General features: G+C 45.9%; 1 protein-coding gene and 1 long non-coding RNA gene across 4 annotated transcripts in view; one reads left to right on the top strand and one right to left on the bottom strand.

The window, feature by feature from the left end:
• Window positions 1-8,037: 8,037 nt before the first annotated feature.
• On the bottom strand, window positions 8,038-17,568 carry LOC140476513 (uncharacterized). Its single transcript, XR_011960498.1, has 3 exons — window positions 16,695-17,568; window positions 15,570-16,346; window positions 8,038-11,319 (listed from the first exon to the last, which is right to left on the bottom strand). It is a non-coding gene; the product is annotated as an uncharacterized lncRNA (long non-coding RNA).
• A 906-nt stretch (window positions 17,569-18,474) lies between these two features.
• Window positions 18,475-21,319, top strand: part of LOC140476512 (coiled-coil domain-containing protein 177-like) — a 34,954-nt gene continuing 32,109 nt past the window's right edge. For all 3 annotated transcript variants that reach the window (XR_011960496.1, XR_011960497.1, XM_072569253.1), the window contains exon 1: window positions 18,475-20,421. Coding sequence is in view for 1 of the 3 variants with exons in the window: in XM_072569253.1 (XP_072425354.1) it covers window positions 18,488-20,421 (1,934 nt within the window). In the remaining 2 variants the exon portion in view is untranslated. The remainder of the gene's footprint in view (window positions 20,422-21,319) is intronic.

Genomic DNA, 21,319 nt, shown 5'->3' on the forward strand with positions numbered 1-21,319 from the left:
CCTCCTCAGGACTGATGGCAGCTAGGAAAATGTCAGTTTATATGCAGAAGATATGGTGTGGGTAGAGGGTAAAGAATAAACAATAGGTGGGGATAGAGCCCAAAGAGAGAGAAGAACAGTTGGACAGACAAAGGAGTGAATAACAATCTGGCGAGGTGAGTGAATAATTGTTAATGGAGACTGTTAGTGGCTAACAATGGGTATATAAAGGCAGACTATGTGACAACAAGGCCTGGCGTGTGAAGGTGGCGTCTAGGACATTGGAAAGTTCATGCCCTAAAGTTATTGCATTCAATATTGAGTCCAGAAGGCTGCTAGTTCTCCAAGTGGAAAATGAGATGCTGTTCTTCCAGCTTGCACTGAGCTTCGCTGGAACACTGCAGGAAGCCTGAGACAGAGATGCTGGCCAAGGAACAGGATGGTATGTTGAAGTGGCAGGCAACTGGAAGCTTGGGAATATTTTTGCAAGCAGAACGTGTGTGTCCTGTGAATCGGTCACCCAGTCTATGCTTCATTTCCCCAATGTAGAGCAGCAAATGCCACAGACTAGATCTGTCAGATCTTGTTATCACATAGTCTGCCATTACACACCCAGTGTTAGCCACTCACAGTCTCCATTAACAGCTATTCACCCTCCGAGCCAGATCATTATCCACTCCTTTATAGGTCCAACTGTTCTTTTCTCTCTCTCTCTCTGGTCTCTAACCCCACCTATTGTTTACACCTTACACCCTCCCCCCACTCTATCCTCTGCAAATAAACTGACAATTTCCTCGTTACCATCAGTTCTGAGGAAGGATCACTGGACCTGAAATGTTAACTCTGATTTCTGTTCATAGATGCCGCCAGACTTACTGAGCTTTACCAGCAATTTGTTTTTGTTGTTGTTAAAAATATATTGAATGGACAAAAGGTGACCCATGTCATTATTATGACGAACAGGACAGTTCTTGGTGACCTGACCAATATTTATCCCTTAACTTTCAACAGACTAACTTCATCTTATTATTCAACAAAACAAAAGGATGCTGAAAATCTGAAACAAAAAGAGAAACTGCTGGAAAAACTCAGCTGATCTGACAGCATCTGTGTAGAGAGAATCAGAATTAACATTTCGGGTCTAAAGAACCTGAAGAATTGTCTATGACAACTCACAGTATAGTTACATTTCTGTCATTAGAGTAGCTTTTTATTCCAGATTTTTTTTGATTTCTAACATCACCATCTGCCAAGATGGGATCTGAACCCACTTTCCCAGAACTAGGGTTCTGGATGACTAGCCCAGAGACATTAGCTTTTCTTTTCAAAAGTATACTTTATTCATAAAAATACCTTCATATACATACATAGTCACAATCGCAGTTTGGTTCTGTACAGTAACATATGAACAAATAAACATTGGAGTGTGACTCTATCCTGCAAACTCACCCAAGGCATTTCTTACTTGTACAAGACTATATTTACATATATTTGAGGTACCGGGAGGATCTGATAACTGAATAGACTTCCATTTAACTTTGGCAGAAAGACTTCAGATGGTGGTCTTGCCCCACTGCGCCTTGGTGACATTTACCTCAGAGCATAGTCCTGAACCTTGGAATGTGCCAGTCTGCAGCACTCAGTTGAGATCAACTCCTTGTTCTGGAAGACAGTCTCAGTGTGTGTCCCAGGGAACAAACTGTAGATATTACCACCACTGCCACTCCTTGCAAATAGGCAGCCATGGTTCCTATACAGTACAAAACTTCAATTTACTGGTTGTAAAGGACTTGTGAGGTTGCGATAGCCGTGACTTTGTTTGAGGTTGGCACCGTGGGTTACATTTGTTGCTCATCCATAATAGATAAATGAATTTAATTTCCACCTTTTGTACAAGGTGTGTGGAGATTGAGTCAAGAGTGAATGAAGTACTTAGACACCACAATTTGCCTATGACAAGTATATTCAAGCATAGCAAAAAAAGACTGGAGTTGTCTCTGTATGTTAAGAGCAAGGCACGCTAAAACACAACGGCTTTAACTGTTACTCCGAATCAACAGGCCAGTTACTGCTGTTTAACCTGTACTATTCCTGCTGTTTGGTCATCTGTCTACATGGATTCGATCCCACCTCAACGGGTTTGAGCAGATCCTCCAGACTGATACACCCAATGCAGTGCTGAGGGACTGCTAGAGATGTCCAGCACTTGAATCAACAACCCTGCCCTTTCAGGTGGACTTCAAAGATCCTGCTGTCTACTCAAAAGATTTTCCATCGGTACTTATCTTTCATGCCCATTCACTTAAAGACCAATGACCTGGCCATAATCTCATGTGTTTTGCACACGTGCCTTCATTGCTCAGACCATTGAGTATTGGAGTTAGGATGTCACGTTGTGGTTGTGCAGAATATTGGCGAGGCTACTTTTATAGTACTGTGTACAATTCTGGTTGCCCTGTTATAGGAAGGATATTATTAAATTGGAGAGGCTTCAGAAAAGATTTACTAGGATGTTGCCAGGACAGGAGGGTTGGAGTCATTATGAGATGTTGCATAGGTTGGGACCTTTCTCACATGAGCATATGAAACTGAGGATTGACTTTATAGGGGCTTATAAATTTGTGAGGGGTGAAATCATGATAAGGTGAATAGCAAAGGCCTTTTCCCTAAGGCAGGGGAGTTCAAAACTAGGGTTGAGAGGAGAAAGATTTAGAAGGGACCTTTTCACACAGAGAGGCTGGACACTCTGTGTTTATAGGTGGACTAAACTGCCAGTGGAAGTGATAGATGAAGGTACAGTTACAACATTTAAAAGACATTTGGACGGGTACATAAATAGGAAAGGTTTAGAGGGATATGGGCTAAGTGCAGAGTCAAAAAGTGTGGCGCTGGAAAAGTACAGCATGTCAGGCAACATCCGAGGAGCACGAGAGTCAATATTTTGGACATAATCCCTTCATTAGGGCTAAATGCAGCCAAGTGGGACTCGAAACTTGACACAGCCAGGACAAAGCAGCCCACTTGAATTAGAATTAGAATCCCTACGGTGTGGAAATAGGCCCTTCAGCCCAACAAGTCCACCCAGACCCATTCCCCAACTCTATATTTACCCCTGATTAATAGCCTACACTATGGGCAATTTAGCATAGCCAATTCACCTAACCTGCACATTTTCGGATTGTGGGAGGAAACCCACGCAGACGTGGGGAGAATGCACAAGCTTCACACAGTCACCCGAAGCCGGAATCGAACCCGGGTCCCTGGCATTTCTACATCCACAAACATCCACTCCCTCCACCACTGATGGTCAGTGGCAGCACCATGTACTATCTACTAAATACACGGCAGAAATTCACCAAAGATCCTCAGACCACACGTTCCAAACCCCCGAGTACTTCCATACAGAAGGACGAGGGCAGCAGATACATGGGAACACCACCCCCTGCAAGTTCCCCTCCAAGCCATTCACTGTCCTGATTTGGAAATATGTCGTTGTTCCTTCACTTTTGCTAGGTAAAAATTCTAGAATTCCCTCCCTAATGGCATTGTGGGCCCACCCACATTAGATGGACTGCAGTGATTCAAGAAGGCAGCACACCACCACCTTCTTAAGGGCAACTAGGGATGGGCAATAAATACTGGTCAGCCAGCAATGGCTACATCCCAAAAATGAATAAAAGAAGTTTAGTTTGGGAAATTTGGTGAGCATGGATGAGTTTGACCGAAGGGTCTGTTTCCATGTTGTATGAATCTATGACTCTAATCCCTCATTACTACAATGCAAAATTCTATAATAGCTTTCATCCTGAGGTCTCCATATCTTTTGGTAATATAACACTCAGTTCTTCTGTTTACTGTGTGAGGACAGGCTCCACCCATGCTTTTCCTGTTTCTACAACCCAAAATATACTAAGTGCATTGGTAGAGACATCCTATCCACAAGGGGGCAACTTCACCCTACACTCTAAACATCTCTACCAGCAGGTAGAACCTCATACATGTAAAAATGTTGCTGCAATGTCAACAATTCCAATTGCGGCCAATTAAAATCCATTGAAGAGTTTCTTTCCTCTCTATACAGATTTCAAAATATCACCTTCACTCTTTAAAACTGAAAGTAAATCCCTCTCTACTCTTTTAAATGGAAATTAAAGCTCCCTTGAAACTGTATCCATTAAATTCTCCCAGGATAGGGTCAGCACGGAGTCATGTACTGAATAAAGCTACCTCTACTCTAGGGGGCACTGCATCAAAAAACACACAAATTAACACGAACTGAATTTTACATAATGGAACAGAAACTTACTGAATTAAAATAACATTGTCCTGCCTGATGATTCAGCCCAGCCCCTGCAGTATCAGCAATCCCTACAGATGAGTACTGAATGCTCTCTGTCTTGGGACACCGAGTGCAAATGTAACTGTGAAAGAGAAGGTAGTCAGGAACAATGAGTCCTTGCACAGCCCTCTGTCTGGACCTGTCAACACCACCTTGGCCAGGCTTAGGAGCAGACCCACGAGAAGGCCATCTGACTTGCCCACTCTTCCCCACCCCTCACTGATCAGGAGCAACGTTATTCCTGAATTAGGTTTCAACAAGCATGAACATTTACCTTGCTGAATGAAGAGCATGTTCAATCCAAAGTCTGTCCTGTCAAACACTCAGGACATGCCATAGGTGAAATATCGAGACACTGTATTCACACTGTCTTGTCAAATAGTTCCAGTACAGGTGGAGTTAAGTAAAGCCCACTCCATACCGTCATGTTCCAGTAAAGTTCATAGCCAATTGGAGGTTGAATACCAGAATTCCCTCGCTTTCAAGTTGCTGAGCATTCCGGCTGGTGATTTCACAGCTCTTTCATCATCACTGAGGGGGCAATGTTGGAGGACAATCTCCAGCCCTTACAGTATTATGAGTGTACCTGCAGCACGTGGACTGCACCATACAAGAATGGTGACAGAAGGGCAGCTAGGTTCACTAACACCTCGGAAGTAATCAATGTGTCTCTTGCCATTCCGGGAAAATAGAAAATTGAAGCACAACAGTTTCTTGAAGAATTCCAAAGTAGTAAATATTCGAGGAGCATCCTGGTCGTCACATGACACAATAATGGAGTTGGTGAGAGAAACGAAAATAGAGATGAGTGGCCCATCTCACTGCTGACTGTAGACATAAAATTATGTCTACGGTCAACACCAACTGGGTCAGATCAGCTCTGGAGTTGGTAAATCACATAGAACATGGAACATTACAGCACAGCAATTGTCCTTCGGCCCTCGATGCTGTGCCGACCTGTGAAACCAATCTGAAGCCTATCTAACCTATACATTCCATTTTCCTCCATATGCCTATCCAATGACCATTTAAATGTCCTTAAAATCGGCAAGTCCAGGCTGTTCGACGCCCCTACTACTGAGTAAAAAAACTACCTCTTACATCTGTCCTATATCAATCACCCCTCAATTTAAAGCTATATTCTCTCATGCTCGCCATCACCATCTGAGGAAAAAGGCTCTCACTGTATACCCTACCTTACCCACTGATTATCTTATAAGTCTCAATTGAGTCATATCTCAACCTTCTTCTCTCTAACGAAAACAACCTAAAGTCCCTCAGTCTTTCCTTGTAAGACCTTCCCTCCATACCAGGCAACATCCTAGTAAATCTCCTGTGAACCCTATCCAAAACTTCCGTATCCTTCCTTTAATGCGGTGACCAGAACTGTACGCAATACTCCATGTGCAGTTGCACTAGAGTTTTGTACAGCTGCAGCATGACCTCATGGCTCTGAAACTCAATCCCTCTACTAATAAAACCTAACACACAGTATGTCTTCTTAACAATCCTATCAATCTGGTTGGCAACTTTCAAGGATCTATGTACCTGGACACCGAGATCTCTCTGCTCATCTACACTACCAAGAATCTTATCATTAGCCCAGTACTCTTCATTTCTGTTGCTCCTTCCAAAGTGAATCACCTCGCACCTTTCTGCATTAAACTCCATTTGCCACCTCTCATCCCAGTTCTGCTATGTCCCTTTGCAAGCTACAACATTCTTCGGCACTATCCACAACTCTACTAACCTTAATGTCATCTGTAAATTTACTAACCCATCCTTCTACGTCCTCACCCAGGTCATTTATAAAAATGACAAACAGCGGTGGCCCCAAAACAGATCCTTGCAGTACACCACTAGTAACTGAACTCCAGGATGAACACTTCCCATCAACCACCATCCTTTGTCTTCTTTCAGCTAGCCAATTTCTAATCCAAACTGCTAAATCACCCTCAATCCCATGCCATCAATCACCCATTTTATGCAATAGCCTATTGTGGGGAACCTTATCAAATGCCTTACTGAAATCCATATAAAGCACATCACCACTTTAACCTCATCCACTTGTTTGTTCACCTTCTCAAAGAACTCAATAAGGTTTGTGAGGCATGACCTACCCTTCACAAAACCATGCTGACTATCCCTAATCAACTTATTCCTTTCTAGATGATTATAAACCTATCTCTTATAACCTTTTCCAACACTTCCCACAACTGAAGTAAGGCTCATTGGTCTATAATTACCAGGATTATCCCTACTCCCCTTCTTGAACAAGGGGACATTTGCTATCTTCCAATCCTCTGGAACTATTCTTGTAGACAATGATCACATAAAAATCAAAGCCACAGGCTCAGTGATCTCCTCCCTGGCTTCCCAGAGAATCCTTGGATAAATCCCATCTGGCCCAGGGGATTTATCTTTTTTCACACTTTCCAGAATTGCTAACACCTCCTCCTTGTGAACCTCAATTCCATCTATTCTAGTAGCTTGTATCTCAGTATTCTCCTCAACAACATTGTCTTTTTCCAGTGTGAATACTGATGAAAAGTATTATTTAGTGCTTCCCCTATCTCCTCTGACTCTACACATAATTTCCCACAACTATCTTTGATTGGGCCTAATCTTACACTTGTCATTCTTTTATTCCTGATATACCTTTGATCACCCTGACCAAATGGTTGCTGTACCAGACAGGCAGATCTCTGAGAGCCTCGTGCTGCTCAGGGATATGATTGGCTACGTGCAGGATTGGTGGGAAAGGGTGAAGGCCTTTGGCAGGATAGCACCACCCACATGATGGATGCTTCCTCTAAAATGGACTGTGGGGAAGGGATACAACTGCTTTCCACAAATGTCAGCAGTGAAGTCTCAATCATTGGGTGGGAACCAGAAAGCTTTCTGATCAAATTTAGAGTCAGGCACCACTTCCCTCTCTCCCCTATCCTGTTCATGCGTTGTATAGAACCTTTTGCCGAGTCTATTGGGAAGGAAGTGAGCATATAATAGGTGGTGCTCCCAGGTGTAGCCTCCCTATGGTGGCACCGTCTTCTGCTCAGGATTTGCCATTGGCGGGCAGACTCATGAGCATCTGCGACCAGGTCAAAAGAGTGTCAAGAGCCACGGTCAATCAAGGGAAGAGTGAGGCCAGTAACTTTGGGAATTCTTTGTCCCCTTCACTGTCAGATCAGATTACCTGAAAGTGCTGGGGATATGGTTTAGAGGGACCAGGGCATGAGTAAAAACAAAATGGAAGGAGCAAGTGGCTTTGTAACACAAAAGAAAAACTGGAAACGTGAGAGTGACACTCCGTCTCCGTTCCGCGTAAGAAACTAGTCATCAGTTGTGAGGCATTCTCAGTGTTCCTGCACTTCACAAAGGTCTGGCTCATTTCTCTGTGCTTTACAGACATTGTGGAACAGAAGGAGTGTTGAAATAATAGAGAAAACCTCAAAGTGGAAAACTGGGCAAGGGGAAAGGTTTACTTCTTTTGCACTTCCTGTATTTTCAATTTGAAATGTTTTGTTCTCGGAATGCATGCCTCATAGTCAATGTATATTGAAAATATTCAGACAATTTAATTGAGGCACTTAAAGTGTGGAACATGTTCTTTGGAATCAAGTTGAAGTTGATTGCAAATTTTGTAACATTCAATTTAAAATATTTTGGAAACAAATTTTATGAATAAAGTATATATTTTTTAAACAATCATGATAGAGGATACACCACCATAGATTATCTACAGAAAACACACTGTTCTTAGATAACAAGAGGGTTTACATAATGATAACACTAAGCACAGCTATGCTTGGTCAGGCATAGTCACTAGGAATTTAGAGAGTTAGTGCAGACACAACTGTTCGCTCTGCAAGCTAGATAGAACTCCTTGTCTCCATCCACACACTGTGTAACATTAGTAGAATGGGTCACAATAATGTATCAAACATTAACCTCATTATCTTTTATAAACATTTGCCTTTGAATTAATCAATATGAACAGTTACCATCATCACTCCAAGGCGTCTATTCCACTCACTTTGAAATAATTCGAAAGGTAGGCAAGAAGGGATGAAGTGAGAGGCATCCTGGAGCAGTGTGCAGAACTTCCAGTTGATTATAATATTTGTCAAATCCCCAAACAAAATGGCTACAGAGGTGGTTAACAAAAACGGTTAACTAGTAGCATTACAAGGAACCAAAGGAAATGCTTCTTGGCATAATTAGGTGTTCTGGAAGGGGAGGGGTAACTTGGTCAGTGAAGTCAGAGGCTTGGGGTGGGGGGGAGATGTCTGGGGCAGAAGATAACCGAAATTCAAATAACACAACCTGGTTGTGCAGTCCCTGTTCTTCATCATTGGCCTCAGACAATTAAAAAAAATACATATTAAGTAATGACCTCTTCTAGTTCCAGCCCATTTTCCTGCAGGTTTAACTACCAAACCTCAAGTTAAAATAACAAATCTGGCCCCAGTGTCAGATTGGGTAGGAGACCGGTCAATGGGATTCAAACAAAGACAAAAGTCAGCTTAGTGTCTCTTTTTTGCAGAAACAAAATTGGCAAAATCAAGGTTTCCCATCAGGAATCCATGCTAGCTGTGAAAATCCAGGCCGTAACCACTGTTTAAAAGACTTTAAAGAGAATGTCACAAAATCACAGAGTTGTTCCTGTGCCTAAGGAGGCCATTCAGCTTATCATCTCTGCACTGTTTTTCCAAACGAGCAATTCACTTTGTGTCATTCAACTGCCTTCTCTCCATTATTCTGCACATTGTTCCTTTTAAATAACCATAACCACTTCCTCAGTAAAACAAACAAGGGTAGGAATTATACAATTAAAGGTAGGGCCTTGGACAGTGTTGTAGAGCAGAGACATAAGGGTTCAAGGACATTATTCTCCAAAATTTGCATTACATGTGGACAAGGTAGCTAAGAAGGTGTTTATCGCGCTTGCCTTCACTGCTCAGACCTTTGAGTATAGGAGTTGGGATGTCATGTTGAGGTCGTATGGGACATTGGTGAGGCCTCTCCTGGAGTACTGTGTCCAATTCTAGTTTCCCTGTTATAGGAAAGATATCATTAAACTAGAGAAGGTTCAGAAGAGATTTACCTGGATGTTGCCAGGAATGGAGGGTTTGAGTTATAGGTTCCTGACTGGAACTTTTTACACTCGAGTGTAGGAGGCTGACAGGTGACTTTATAAGGGTTTGTAAAATCATGAGAGGTATAGATAGGTGAATGGCAGGTGTCTTTTCCCTATAGTCGGGGATTTCAAGGCTAGGAGGCATATTTATAAGGCAAGAAGCGATGACATGGAGGTAATTCTTTTACACGAAGATTGGTTCCTTTGTGGAATGAATTTCCGGAGGAAGTGATCGATGCTGATACAGTCACAATATTTAAAAGACGTTCAGATACGTACATGAACAAGAAATGTTTGGAGGATTATGGGCCAAGTTCAGGCAGGTGGGATAAATTTAGTTTGGGATTATGGTCAGCATGGACTGGTTGGATTGAACGGTCTGTTTTCCTGCTATATTACTCAAGTACAGCACTGAAGAGACAGCCCTGATTTAGTTCTGAAGCCCTGGAGTATAACTGAACTCCGATGTTAGTGACTCAGCAGCAAACATGCTCCCAAATGAGCTGATACTTTATCACAAGAGTGGAAAAGGGAAAGGGACAGTATGAAGTGCTGATCAGTACGAAAAAGATTTAAGATATTCAATAAGGACTAGCATTTGTTGTTAATACGGAATACAATTTTGCCAAGATTATTGTGAAACAGGAGATATTTAAGGTGTTGAGTGGGCTTAGAATTAACAAAGAGGTGGTGTTAGAAATCACAAGCTGTACTTAAAGTTGATATGTCACCAGATTGGGTATATTTATGAATACCAAGGGAAGGAATGGTGTAAATACTGGAACTTTAATTTTCCAATTCAACCACAAGGGTGGTTGTAGAGGGTTCTAGAATTGGAAACTCTACAAATCCAATTATGAGAAAAGGGTTAGCTCAGCAACAAATAAACCTCAGTAGTGTGAAAGCTTTTAGAAATGATAATTCAGGACAATTCTGACAGTCTCTGCAAGTAGGGATTCATCAAGGATTCTATGATTCTGTGAATGGTAGAGCAGATTTGTTGAAGCAAATCATATTTGATGAACTCAATGAAACATTTAAAGAGGTATCAGAAACATTTGAAGACATCAAGGTTGATGTGTCGGTGCACATTGGCTTCCAAAGGCATTTGATAAGAAGCCACATAACTGGCTTGTTAGCTCAGCAAAAACTGAAGCTTGTAGAATAAAAAGGACAATAGTGAACAGATGTAAAGTTGACAGTACAACAGAAAACAGACGGTAATTGTGAATAAAACAAAGAGCCATTGGAGATCCGAAACAAACAAAGATTGCTGGAGAAACTCAGCAGATCTGGCAGCATCGGTTTGTCTCTCTGTGGGTAACGGTGAATTCACTGGAGTGAGGGTTAGCATTAGATTGTTCATGGGGTCTGTTTTTGGACCATCGCTTTTCTATATTAATGATGGAAACCTGGCTTATAGGGCAGATTTTCAACATTGATGTAAGACTCAAAACTCAGAATTGTGAGGAGCACAGTGGTAGACTTCAAATGAGCATAGTCAGGCTGGTGGAATTTGTTGGCATGTGGCAGATGGAATTTAATACAGAAAAATGTGAAATGATGCATTTTGGAGGAGAACAAATGGTAAGCTACATAAATGAAAGGGTATACATTTAAAGAAAACAAAGGGGTCTGAGGATTATGTGCACAGACTGTTGAAATGAATTAGAATTATTGTCACATGTATACACAAAATACAGTGTAGACTATTTTCTTGAATGCAGAATGTCATCCTTTTTCAGCACCATCTTGAAACACTGAACATAATGCAAAATTTGACTGCAATAGAGTTCATCTTGCCCTCTTCTTGTTAGCTTCCGCTATGCCTCCATTTGCTGTTTGAGATTGGCTGAGGTGTCTGTAATAGTTAGGGTAGGTTGAAAAAGTGGTTAAAAATGTAACTGGGGTCCTGGGCTTTATAACTAGAGGCACATAGTGCAAAAACTAGGAAGTTATGATGGACATTTAAAAAAGAACATAGGTCAAACCACAAATGGTGTATTGCCTCAAATTCTGGGCACCACATTTTAAGAATGACATGAAGTTGTGAATTGTGCACAAGAAAATGTACAAGAATGGTTCCATTGAAGAAGGATATTAGTTACATGGATAGATTAAGACCATAAGAAATTGGAAGAGGAGTACGCCATTTGGCTCAGAGAGCCTGCTCCATCATTCAATAGGAACATGGCTATCCACTATTCCTCAAGTCCACTTTCTTCCATTTTTCCCATAACATTCGATTCCCCTTGATCAAGAATCTGTCTCAACCTTAAATGTACATAAGGACTCTGTCTCACAGCTCTCTCTGGCAAAGAGTTCCGAAGACTCTCAACCTTCTCAGAGAAGAAATTCCTCTTCATCTCAGTCTTAAATTAGCACCTCTTCATTCTGAGACTATGCCCTCTTGTCCAAACTCTACCATGAGGGGAAACATCCTCTCAGCATTTACCATTAAGAACCCTATTTGTTCCAATGAGATCACTGCTCATTCTTTTAAATACCAGTCAGTACAGTCCCAACGTGTTTAGCCTTTACTCATAGGACAATTTCCCCATCACCCTAGTGAACATTCTCTGAACTGCCTTCAAATAAACGATGCCTTTCCTTAAATAAAGGGATCAAAATTGCTCACTGTACTCCTGATGTGGTCTCACTAGCACCTTGTACAGTTGTAGTAAGACTTCCTTACTCCTATACTCTAAACCCCTTGAAATGAGGGTTAAAAAGTGTGGTGTTGGAAAAGCACAGCCAGTCAGGCAGCATCCAAGGAGCAGGAGAGTTGACATTTCAAGCATGAGCTCTTTATCAGGAATGTGGGGGTGGGGGGGGGGAAGGGGAGGAGACATGGGGGCTGAGATAAATGGGAGGGGGGTGGGGTTGATAGTGATAGAGAAGGGTGGAGCGGATGGGTGGGAAGGAAGATGGTCAGGTATGAGGACCAACATTCCACTGGCCTTCCTGATTACCTGCTCTACCTGTCTGCAATTGGAAGAACTGGGATTGGTCACCCTCAAGATGGTTGAGGTGTGAAGAGAATGGACAGGAGCTGTTGCCATTGGAGCAACGGTCAAGAATCAAAGGACACAGAGTTAAGGCGAATGGCAGAAATAAAAGCAACATAAAGAATAGTGTATTATTTACACAGTGTGCTATGATGATTTAGAATGTGCTGCTTAAGACTGTGGTGGAGGCAGATTCAGTGATGGTTTTCAAAAGGGGATTGGATAAAAAGCTGAAGATTCCCAGGCAACGGGGAAAAAGGTTGGGCTGTGGGACAAACTGAACTGTTCTTGCAGAGAGCTGGCACATGGCCAGTGAGCTGAGTGGCATCCTTCAGAGTTGCAAACCTTTTATGATTCTATAATTGTGCTTTTTTTTGTTCCATTTCAGGACTTATACATTTAATGGCAAGGTCCTGGAGAGTGTTGCCAAACAAAGAGACCTTGGGGTACAGGTTTATAGTTCCTTGAAAGTGGAGTCCCAGTTAGACAGGAAGGCGGTGTTCGGTATGCTTACCTTTATTGGTCAGTGTGTTGAGTATAGGAGTTGGGAGGTCATGTTGTGGCTGTACAGGACATTGGTCAGGCCACTTTTGAAGTATTTTATTCAATTCTGGTTTCCCTGATATTGGAAGGATGTTGTTAAACTAGAAAGGGTTCAGAAAAGATTTACAAGGAAGTTGCCAGGGTTGGAGGGTTTCGGAATGCTTTGGGTCAACCTGACAGTGAGGAAGATGATGTACAAATCCAAATGCTTTGTTTGTTAACCTTGTGCTTATTTGCTGTGTCTGATTCTGAAGAACATTACTGCTATAGAAAAGATGTTGTGGAACTTGATAGAGTTCAGAAAAGATTTACAAGGATGTTGCCAGGGTTGGAGAGTTTGAGCTACAGGAAGAGGCTGGTATAGGCTGGGGCTGTTTTCTCTGGAGCATCAGATGCTGAGGGGGTGACCTTATAGAGGTTTATAAAATCATGAGGGGGGTGGATAGGGTGAATAAACAAGGTCTTTTCCCCAAGGTAGGGGAGTCCAGACTAGAGGGCATAGGCTTATGGTGAGAGAGGAAAGATTTATAAGGGACCTAAGGGGCAACTCGTTCATTTAGAGAATGGTGCGTGTGTGGAATGAGCTGCCAGAGAAAGTGGTGGAGGTGAGTACAATTATAACATTTAAAAGGCAATTGGATGACTACATGAACAGGAAAGGTTTAGAGCAATATGGGCCAAATGCTGGCAAATCGGACTAGATTAATGTAGGACATCTGGTTGGCATGGACAAGTTGGACCAAAGGGTCTATTTTCATGCTGTACATCTCTATAGAATCTATAGTGTATTGACTTGCCTTGATTTGTATCAGGCCAGCTAACTTACCCATTCTCACAATAAGATTGACGTTGTACTATAGGGTGGCCTTAGCACTCGAGATTAGATTCCCTACAGTATGGAAATAGGCCCAACAAGTCCATACTGACCCAGACCCATTCCCCTACCATATACTTACTCCTGACTAATGCAGCGAACACTACAGGCAATTTAGCATGACAAATTCACCTGGCCTGCACATCTTTGGATTGTGGGAGGAGACCCACACAGACTCAGGGAGAATGTGCAAACTACATACAGACAGTCACCCAAGGCAGGAATCAAACCTAGGTCGCTGGTGCTGTGAGGCAGCAGTGCTAACCACTGAGCCACCATGCCACCTCAGGTTGGAAGCAGTCAAGAATAAGATTGCCATGGTTGCTCACTCCTGATTTTGTCCTATGGTGCGAGGTGAGGATAGGGTCAGACCTGCTGGCTTTGACAACTATGATGATGATAATACAACTGTTGACATTTCCTGGAGAATGTTTAAACATACTGAAAGTGACTGGAACTTATTACCAGGACTTTGGCCTGAGAGAGAGAGAGGAGAAAAAGAGAGAAACAAAGAAAGAAATGGAAAGTGGAACATTGCATCTGTCCCCTCTGTTAAACACTCTGGAAATAATAAAGTTTAACTTTTTTACTAATTATGGCAAGTCTAGTCCAAAGTGGAAATGTCTTACTATCTTGCACAGCTACAGATTTCTGCTGCCTCTAAATCCACTTCCAAAACATAAGCAAAGTGATCTAGTGACCAGGGCCCCTGGGAGGCAGAATGCTAATCCTTAGTTTTAGTCTGGTGTTGGGATTCAGATCAGTAAGAACCAGGTTGGTACCCAACTACATCAGCTAATTTTCCATGGGGCATTAGCAGGGTACAACACAGAGCCTCAAAACACCTTGGCTAGTTAGTCAGCAATGCTGACTGGTCACATTTTTACCCCTGAGTGAAAACAGTCCTAGTTAGAGTTTGATTCCAAAGACTTGAGTGCAGACATCTAAGCTGCGATGCCTGTGCATTACTGAGAGAGTGCTGTACTGTCAGAGCTACTGTTTCAGTTGTGTCCTCTCGCAGCACATTTGCTGTCTTGATGCCTCAACCGACATCACAAATGATCTGGTCATTTTCACGTTGCTGTTTGTGAGTTCTTACTATACACCAACTGACTGCTACACCTTCACAGGGTGGTACCATTTCAAAGGACTTTCATTCATTAAAGCACATTGGTACATATTGACAGTTATGAAAGTTGCTGTAAAGATGCAAGTCTTTCTTGTTCCAACACTAGGAACTTGAGGCAATATAAGTGTAGATACTACGAGGTCATTTGTAAAGATCATATTTTCAGTAGGATAAAGAATCTGAGATCATGAACTGGCACAAAAACAAGAAAATACCTACAGGCTGCAATGACCCTGAGCCAAAAATAGATCAATGTCAAATCAAGGAGAGCACAGTGTAGAATTTATTGGTGGATTTTTTTCTATTCTGATACTCTGCTAACATTATTCATATTGATTTGGATGATGCTGACCCATCTCTCACCCTGTTTAGGAGTACTTTATAATGACCAATAATTCTGAGCTTTAAGGCAGATAAATCTCATTAGCCACAAGGTTACATACAATCCATGCAATACCGAGGGTTGCTGCACTGTCGGAGGTGCCATCTCTCGGTCAAAATATTAAAGTGAGTCTGCCCTGAACATGAATAATCACAATTTTCAAGCTAACACTTGCCTTCAATTTTGATGAAATGTCTTCAGCCTGGAGTGACATTCAGCTAGAGATCGATCTGCAGTTGCCTGGGGACAGCTCATTCAGCTACCAGCAGACTGCTGGGCGTCTTTATCTCAGTTTCAGTAAACACAGTTATGGCATTGGGAGGAGGGGAGAGGAGAAGCAACAACTGTCATTGTGTATTATGACCTGATAATTGAGGAGGGAACAATTCAGATTGGCATGTCATTCCCTTTCTACAATGTCTGTAGAAAGGTGATTACAAATGTTTATCTCCCGTCTCTATGCCATTCGCCAATCTACATTGTCTCACAGACAAGCAATTTTCCCATTTAAAATTACCATGTGTTCAATTCCCTCCATAATCTCAGCTCTATCACTGTAACCCTCTCCTCTCCTATGTACCTCCAATAACACTTAAATTCTAGCAATAGTGCTCTCTTGTGAACCTCCCCATCCTTTTCCCTGCCATTGTCAGATGCCTGATCAGGAAACTGTGGAATTCCACTCCATACCTCTCTATTTACTTTGTGCTCCTTTAGTGTGCTCTTTAACACAGTGTTTAGACACCTATCCTCTTTGCTCCTGAAGTAACTAAGCCTGAGAATTTTGCTATGAAGTGCCTTGGGGAGTTATAACAGCAGAGCAGTAGGGGAGTCAAGATCATGGTGGAGAAGACTGTGGAGCAGAAGGATGGAATGAAACAAAGAACTACGGATGCCGAAGATCTGAAACAAAACAGAAAGTGCTGGAGAAACTCAGCAGGTCTGGCAGTATCTGTGGAGAGAGAGAGAAAATAGAGTTAACATTTTGAGTCCATTTTTAAAAATTCATTCTCAGGATGTGGACATCATTGGCTAGGTCAGCATTTATTATTCATCCCTAATTGCCCTGAGGACAGTTAAGAGTCAACCACATTACTATGGGTCTGGAGTCACTTGTAGGCCAGACCAGTTAAGGATGGTAGTTTCCTTCCCTAAAGAACATTAGAGATTCAGATGGGTTTTTCTGACAATCGACAATGGATTCATGGCCACCATTAGATTCTTAATTCAAGATATTTGTTGAATTCAAATTCCACTATCTGCCGTGGCGAGATTCAAATCCATGTTCCCAGAAAGTTACCTGGGTCCACAGATTAACTGTCCAATGATAATACCATCGGGACATTGCCTCCCCTCTTGTAGGACTCTTCTTCACATGGAGGTGGCAGCTGGAGGAGGGGAAGGTGGGAGGAAGGAAGGTGAGGAAGGGTTAAGAAAGAAATACTGGAGGAGCGTGAGACCTTAGGGAAGAGGAGAAAAACAAAAGGTGGAGAGTGCAGTGCTGAGGACAAGGAGGAAGATGGGAGTGAGGAGCAGGATAAAAGGAAAAGGGGAATAATGAGATTTGGAGGAGGAGTGAGGTGATTTGGAAGATGGGGAGGAGTAAGGGTGAGATTGAGTGAGGAGGGTGAGGAATAGGGATATGAGGACATTTGTAGAAGTGAGGAGGAAGGGGAGTCATAAGAGGGAGAGGGAGTGAGATCTGGAGGGGGAGTGACTGGGAGGGAAGTGATGGAAGGGAGGGGACGTGCGGAGATCTGTAGGAGTGAAAAGGAGGGAGATGAGGAAATTTTGATAAAGTGGTAAAGCGATTTGGAGGAGGGGAAGGGGAGTAAGGAGATTTGGAGGGGGAAGGGGAGTGAGGAGATTTGGAGGGGAGAGGAGTGAGGAGATTTGGAGGAGGGGGAACGGGAATGAGGAGTTTGGGGGAGGGAGAAGGGGAGTGAGGAGATTTGAAGGAGGGGAAGGGGAGTGAGGAGATTTAAAGGAGGAGGGGAAGGGGAGTGAGGAGATTTGATGGAGGTGAGTGGAGCTGAGAAATGCAGTAGGGACCGTCTAACCTTGGCGCTGAAGGGTTAACAGCGCGGGTTTGGGAGCTGATGGAGCCAGGCCTGGGTAGAGAGAGACAGAGAGAGAGGGTGGGAAAGCAGGGACAGACACACTGAGCATCGCATTGGCGCGGCTCTGCGATGCTGCGGCAATGATTCCGGAGCGCGGCTGTGACCCACATCGCTCCTCCCAGTCACAGAGACACAGACAGAGACAGAGTAAAACCTTCAGCCGCCTGCTGCCATTCGGCCCGGGGGCTGGGGACTGTCTCCTGCAGGAGGCGGAGAGACATTCTGCAGCGTCTGAAGAGAGGTGCTGGAGGGGCGAGGAGAAGTGTCTGATCCTTTGACACGGAGAGAAAGAAGAGGAATACAGAGAAAAAGGAGGAATACAGAGAGGGAGAGAAGGGATTTGGAGAAAAAGAGGAATACAGAGAGAACGAAGAATCCAGCGACACAGGAGAAGAAAACGGAGAAAGGAGAAATACAGATAACAAGGGGAATACAGAGAGAGAGAGAAGGAATATTGAGAGAAAGAGAAGGAATACGACGAGAAGAGGAATACAGAGAGAGAGAAAGAAAGAGAAACACAGAGGAAAAAAAGAGAGGACTACAGAGAGGAGCACCGAGAGAGAGAGAGAAGGAATACGGCGAGAAGAGGGAGAGAAAAAGAAATGGAGAAGAGGAATACATAAGAGAGGAGGATTACCGGGAGAGAAGGAATACAGCGAGAAAAGGAGTACAGAGAGAAAAAAGGAAATCGGAGTAAAAGAGGAATAGAGCAAGAGGAAAACAGAGAGAAAGAGGAAAACAGAGAGAAAGAGGAATAAGAGAGCAAGAGGAATTGAAAGAAAAAAAAAGAAAAAAAGATGAGAAAATGGAGACAGTGAGAGGAGAGGAATGTGGAGGGAGCTGTCCAATGGCTGATGATGGTAAATGCTGCTGTTTCCTTGCTGCCTGAGTTTATATAATCGCTGTGTCAATGAGCGCCCTCGGGGGCTGCGAGCCAGGAGCCCGTGTCCCCGCCGCCGCCGCCGCCTGAGGAATGGGCTCCCTCCCCGAAGCCGCCGCCGCCTCCTCCGCCGGGATGGTGCAGGCGGCCGGCGACGCCAGCGCCGAGCCTCCGGGGGCCTCGCCGGGCGGCGTGCCCCGGCGCCAGGAGTCGCCGATGTTCCGCCTGGACCTGGACAACTTCGACAGCTCGGAGGCGGAGGGCAGCCGCTACGTGCTGACCAGCCCGCGCTCGCTGGAGGCCTGCGCCCGCTGCGGGGTCAGGCCGGTCGAGCTGCTGCACCGCGGCGTCAACGAGTTCGCCCGCGGGGCGCCGGGCCGCTCCATGAGGGTGGCCAGCGGCCTCTACGAGGTCTACGAGCGGGACCGCCGCAGGAAGCTGAGGGACTGCAGGCAGGAGAGGGAGAAGATCATCCGGGAGGAGGAGGAGGAGGAGGAGGAGGGCCGCGGGAGGAGGAGAGCGGGCGGAGGCGGGTTACTCAGGAACAGCCTGCCCCCTTCCCCGAGCCCCGGCCGGGCCCGCAGCCTGGGCCTGGGCCTGGGCCTGGGCCTGGGCCCGGGCCCGGGCCGCTCCAGGAGCCAGTCGGTGGACCAGCTGCAGAGGAAGCCGCCGGCGGGCGGCGAGGTGGCCTCCTCGGACTCGGGCGCCTCCTCCTGCTCCTCGGCGGCCGCCCGGGAGGCGGGCGCGTGGAGCGGCGCCTCCGCCGCCGCCGCGCCCCGGGGCAGGCCGGTGCCGGCCTGGGGCCTGGGCAAGAGCCTGAGCCTGGGCGACCTGTGCCAGTCGCCGGAGACCGCGCAGAGGGTGGCCCGGCTGGCGCGCGAGGTGCGGCGGAGCGCGCGCGCCGAGGTGCCCGCGCGGGACCGCAAGATCGCCGCGCTGATGCTCGCCCGGCACCAGGAGGAGGAGCTGCTGAGCAGCCGCAGCCACCGCACGCACGTGGAGTGGGAGGCGCGGCGCCGGCGCGAGGCGGCGAGGCGCGAGGCCGAGGAGCGCGAGCGGCAGAGCGCGCTGCGGCACGGCCAGCGGGCGTGGGAGAGCCGGCGCGAGGCGCGGCGCTCGCAGCTGAGCCGCGAGCAGGGCGAGGCGGCCAGCGTCCGGCAGCAGCGCTCCGCCCTGCACGAGGAGAAGTGGCGGCTGCTGGCGGGCAGCCAGGAGCGCCAGAGGCGGGGCCGGCGGGAGCACGCGAGGCTCGAGGCGCGGGAGAGGAAGGCGCAGCAGGAGCAGCAGCTGAGGGCGCAGGAGCTCGAGGACGAGGCGGGCGAGCAGCTGCGCGGCCGGCTGCTGCACCAGAAGCTGGCGCTGGCCGGCCACAAGAAGGCGGAGAAGGAGCAGAGGCAGGCCGAGCAGAGGAAGCTGGCCAACGCGGTGGAGCGGCTGAAGCACGAGGCCGCCCTGAGGGAGATCTCGCGGGAGGTGGAGATGGAGAGGAAGGTGCTGAGGCGCTCCCTGGAGCAGAAGCTGGCCCGGTCGCAGGAGAAGCGCGAGCAGCTGGTGGAGAAGCGCAACCGCGAGCTGAGGGAGAGGGCCAGCCGCGAGGAGCTGCAGATCCGGCGCGCGCGGGTGGCCGCCGAGCAGCACGAGAGGGAGCACCAGCAGCACCTGGAGGCGCTGGCGCGAGCCGCCGACCGGAGGCTGCAGCACGCGACCCAGGCGGCCCAGGAGAAGATCCACGAGGTGTCCCGCAGGGCGGTGGAGAGCCGGGCGGAGCGCGAGCGGGTGCACCGGCTCAACAGGATGAAGCTGCGGGAGGACGAGGAGTGCAAGCGGAGGGAGATCCAGGACTCCATCACCCGGAAGCTGGAGAAGAGCGAGCGCATCTTCCGAGAGAGGCAGGTCGCCCTGGAGAACTCGCGGTCCTTGGCCAGGGCCTCCTTCCAAATCCGGGACAAGGTGCGCCTGGAAATAAACACCAGGACTTTCGACAAGATGGCCCTCGAGGCAGAACTGCATGCCCACCTGGACAAAAAGTAGGCCGGGCAGAGGTCCCCCCCCACTCCCCATCTCAATCCAGGGAACCAACCCAAAGTCTGCCCTTTTTTTATATATATATATATATATAACTGTTTATATTGCAGGAGATTCAGTGTGTTGTGCAGCATACCATGTGCGTAATGCTTTGATGTTGAAAAGGGTACAGAGCACAATTGAGCAACTGGGTAAAGGGTGTCTTTGATTTAAAGTTGCCTTTACCAGGCTCTAACACTTACTTAGTTGGTAACTTCAGCTGAATGTTTGTACGGCCCTGTGCTCCTTTTTAATGGGTATGAAACGTCGGCAGCTACTAAACTTCGGCTATGGAAGGGATATCTGTTGTTCCATACGACATGGCCAAGATCCTTTCTCGCAGGACCAATCTATACAGTACACAGTCGCTGTAGATTCTTTTTTTAGTTTCAAAGTTACCGTTTAAACACTGGAATGTCTTAACTCTGGTCTAACCTCGTTCGCCCAAGCTGCTGGGATCTTCGTAGGAACAATCCTTTTTTTCTGGTCCACCTACATCAGTTTTGATCAAACAGAGTTAGTGCAATAAGTTTGAACTTTTAGGTTTACAGTGAATGGATGTACTGAGTGAGTGCAGATTGTTGAAAAGTGTGGTTGGTACGGCAGCGAATTTGGATTGCGAGTGAACAGAGAAGTGAACTCAGGTACTGGAAAGGCTGGAAACGAGTGGGAAATGAGGTGGAGTGGTGAGTGGGAATGGTATCGTCCGAACTCAGGAATATGTAATCAGTAATCGGACCCGAAAGATGGGAAATTGCTGTTCCTCAGGTTAAGGTTCCATTTTGAAATCCAGCGTGGTGGCCTTATCTGGTTAGCATTGCGGCTGTGACCACAGAAGTGTCCCATATCCTGTGTGTTTGG

Source organism: Chiloscyllium punctatum, chromosome 4 (assembly GCF_047496795.1).
Source record: "Chiloscyllium punctatum isolate Juve2018m chromosome 4, sChiPun1.3, whole genome shotgun sequence".
In the NCBI taxonomy this organism is placed as follows: Eukaryota; Metazoa; Chordata; class Chondrichthyes; order Orectolobiformes; family Hemiscylliidae; genus Chiloscyllium; species Chiloscyllium punctatum.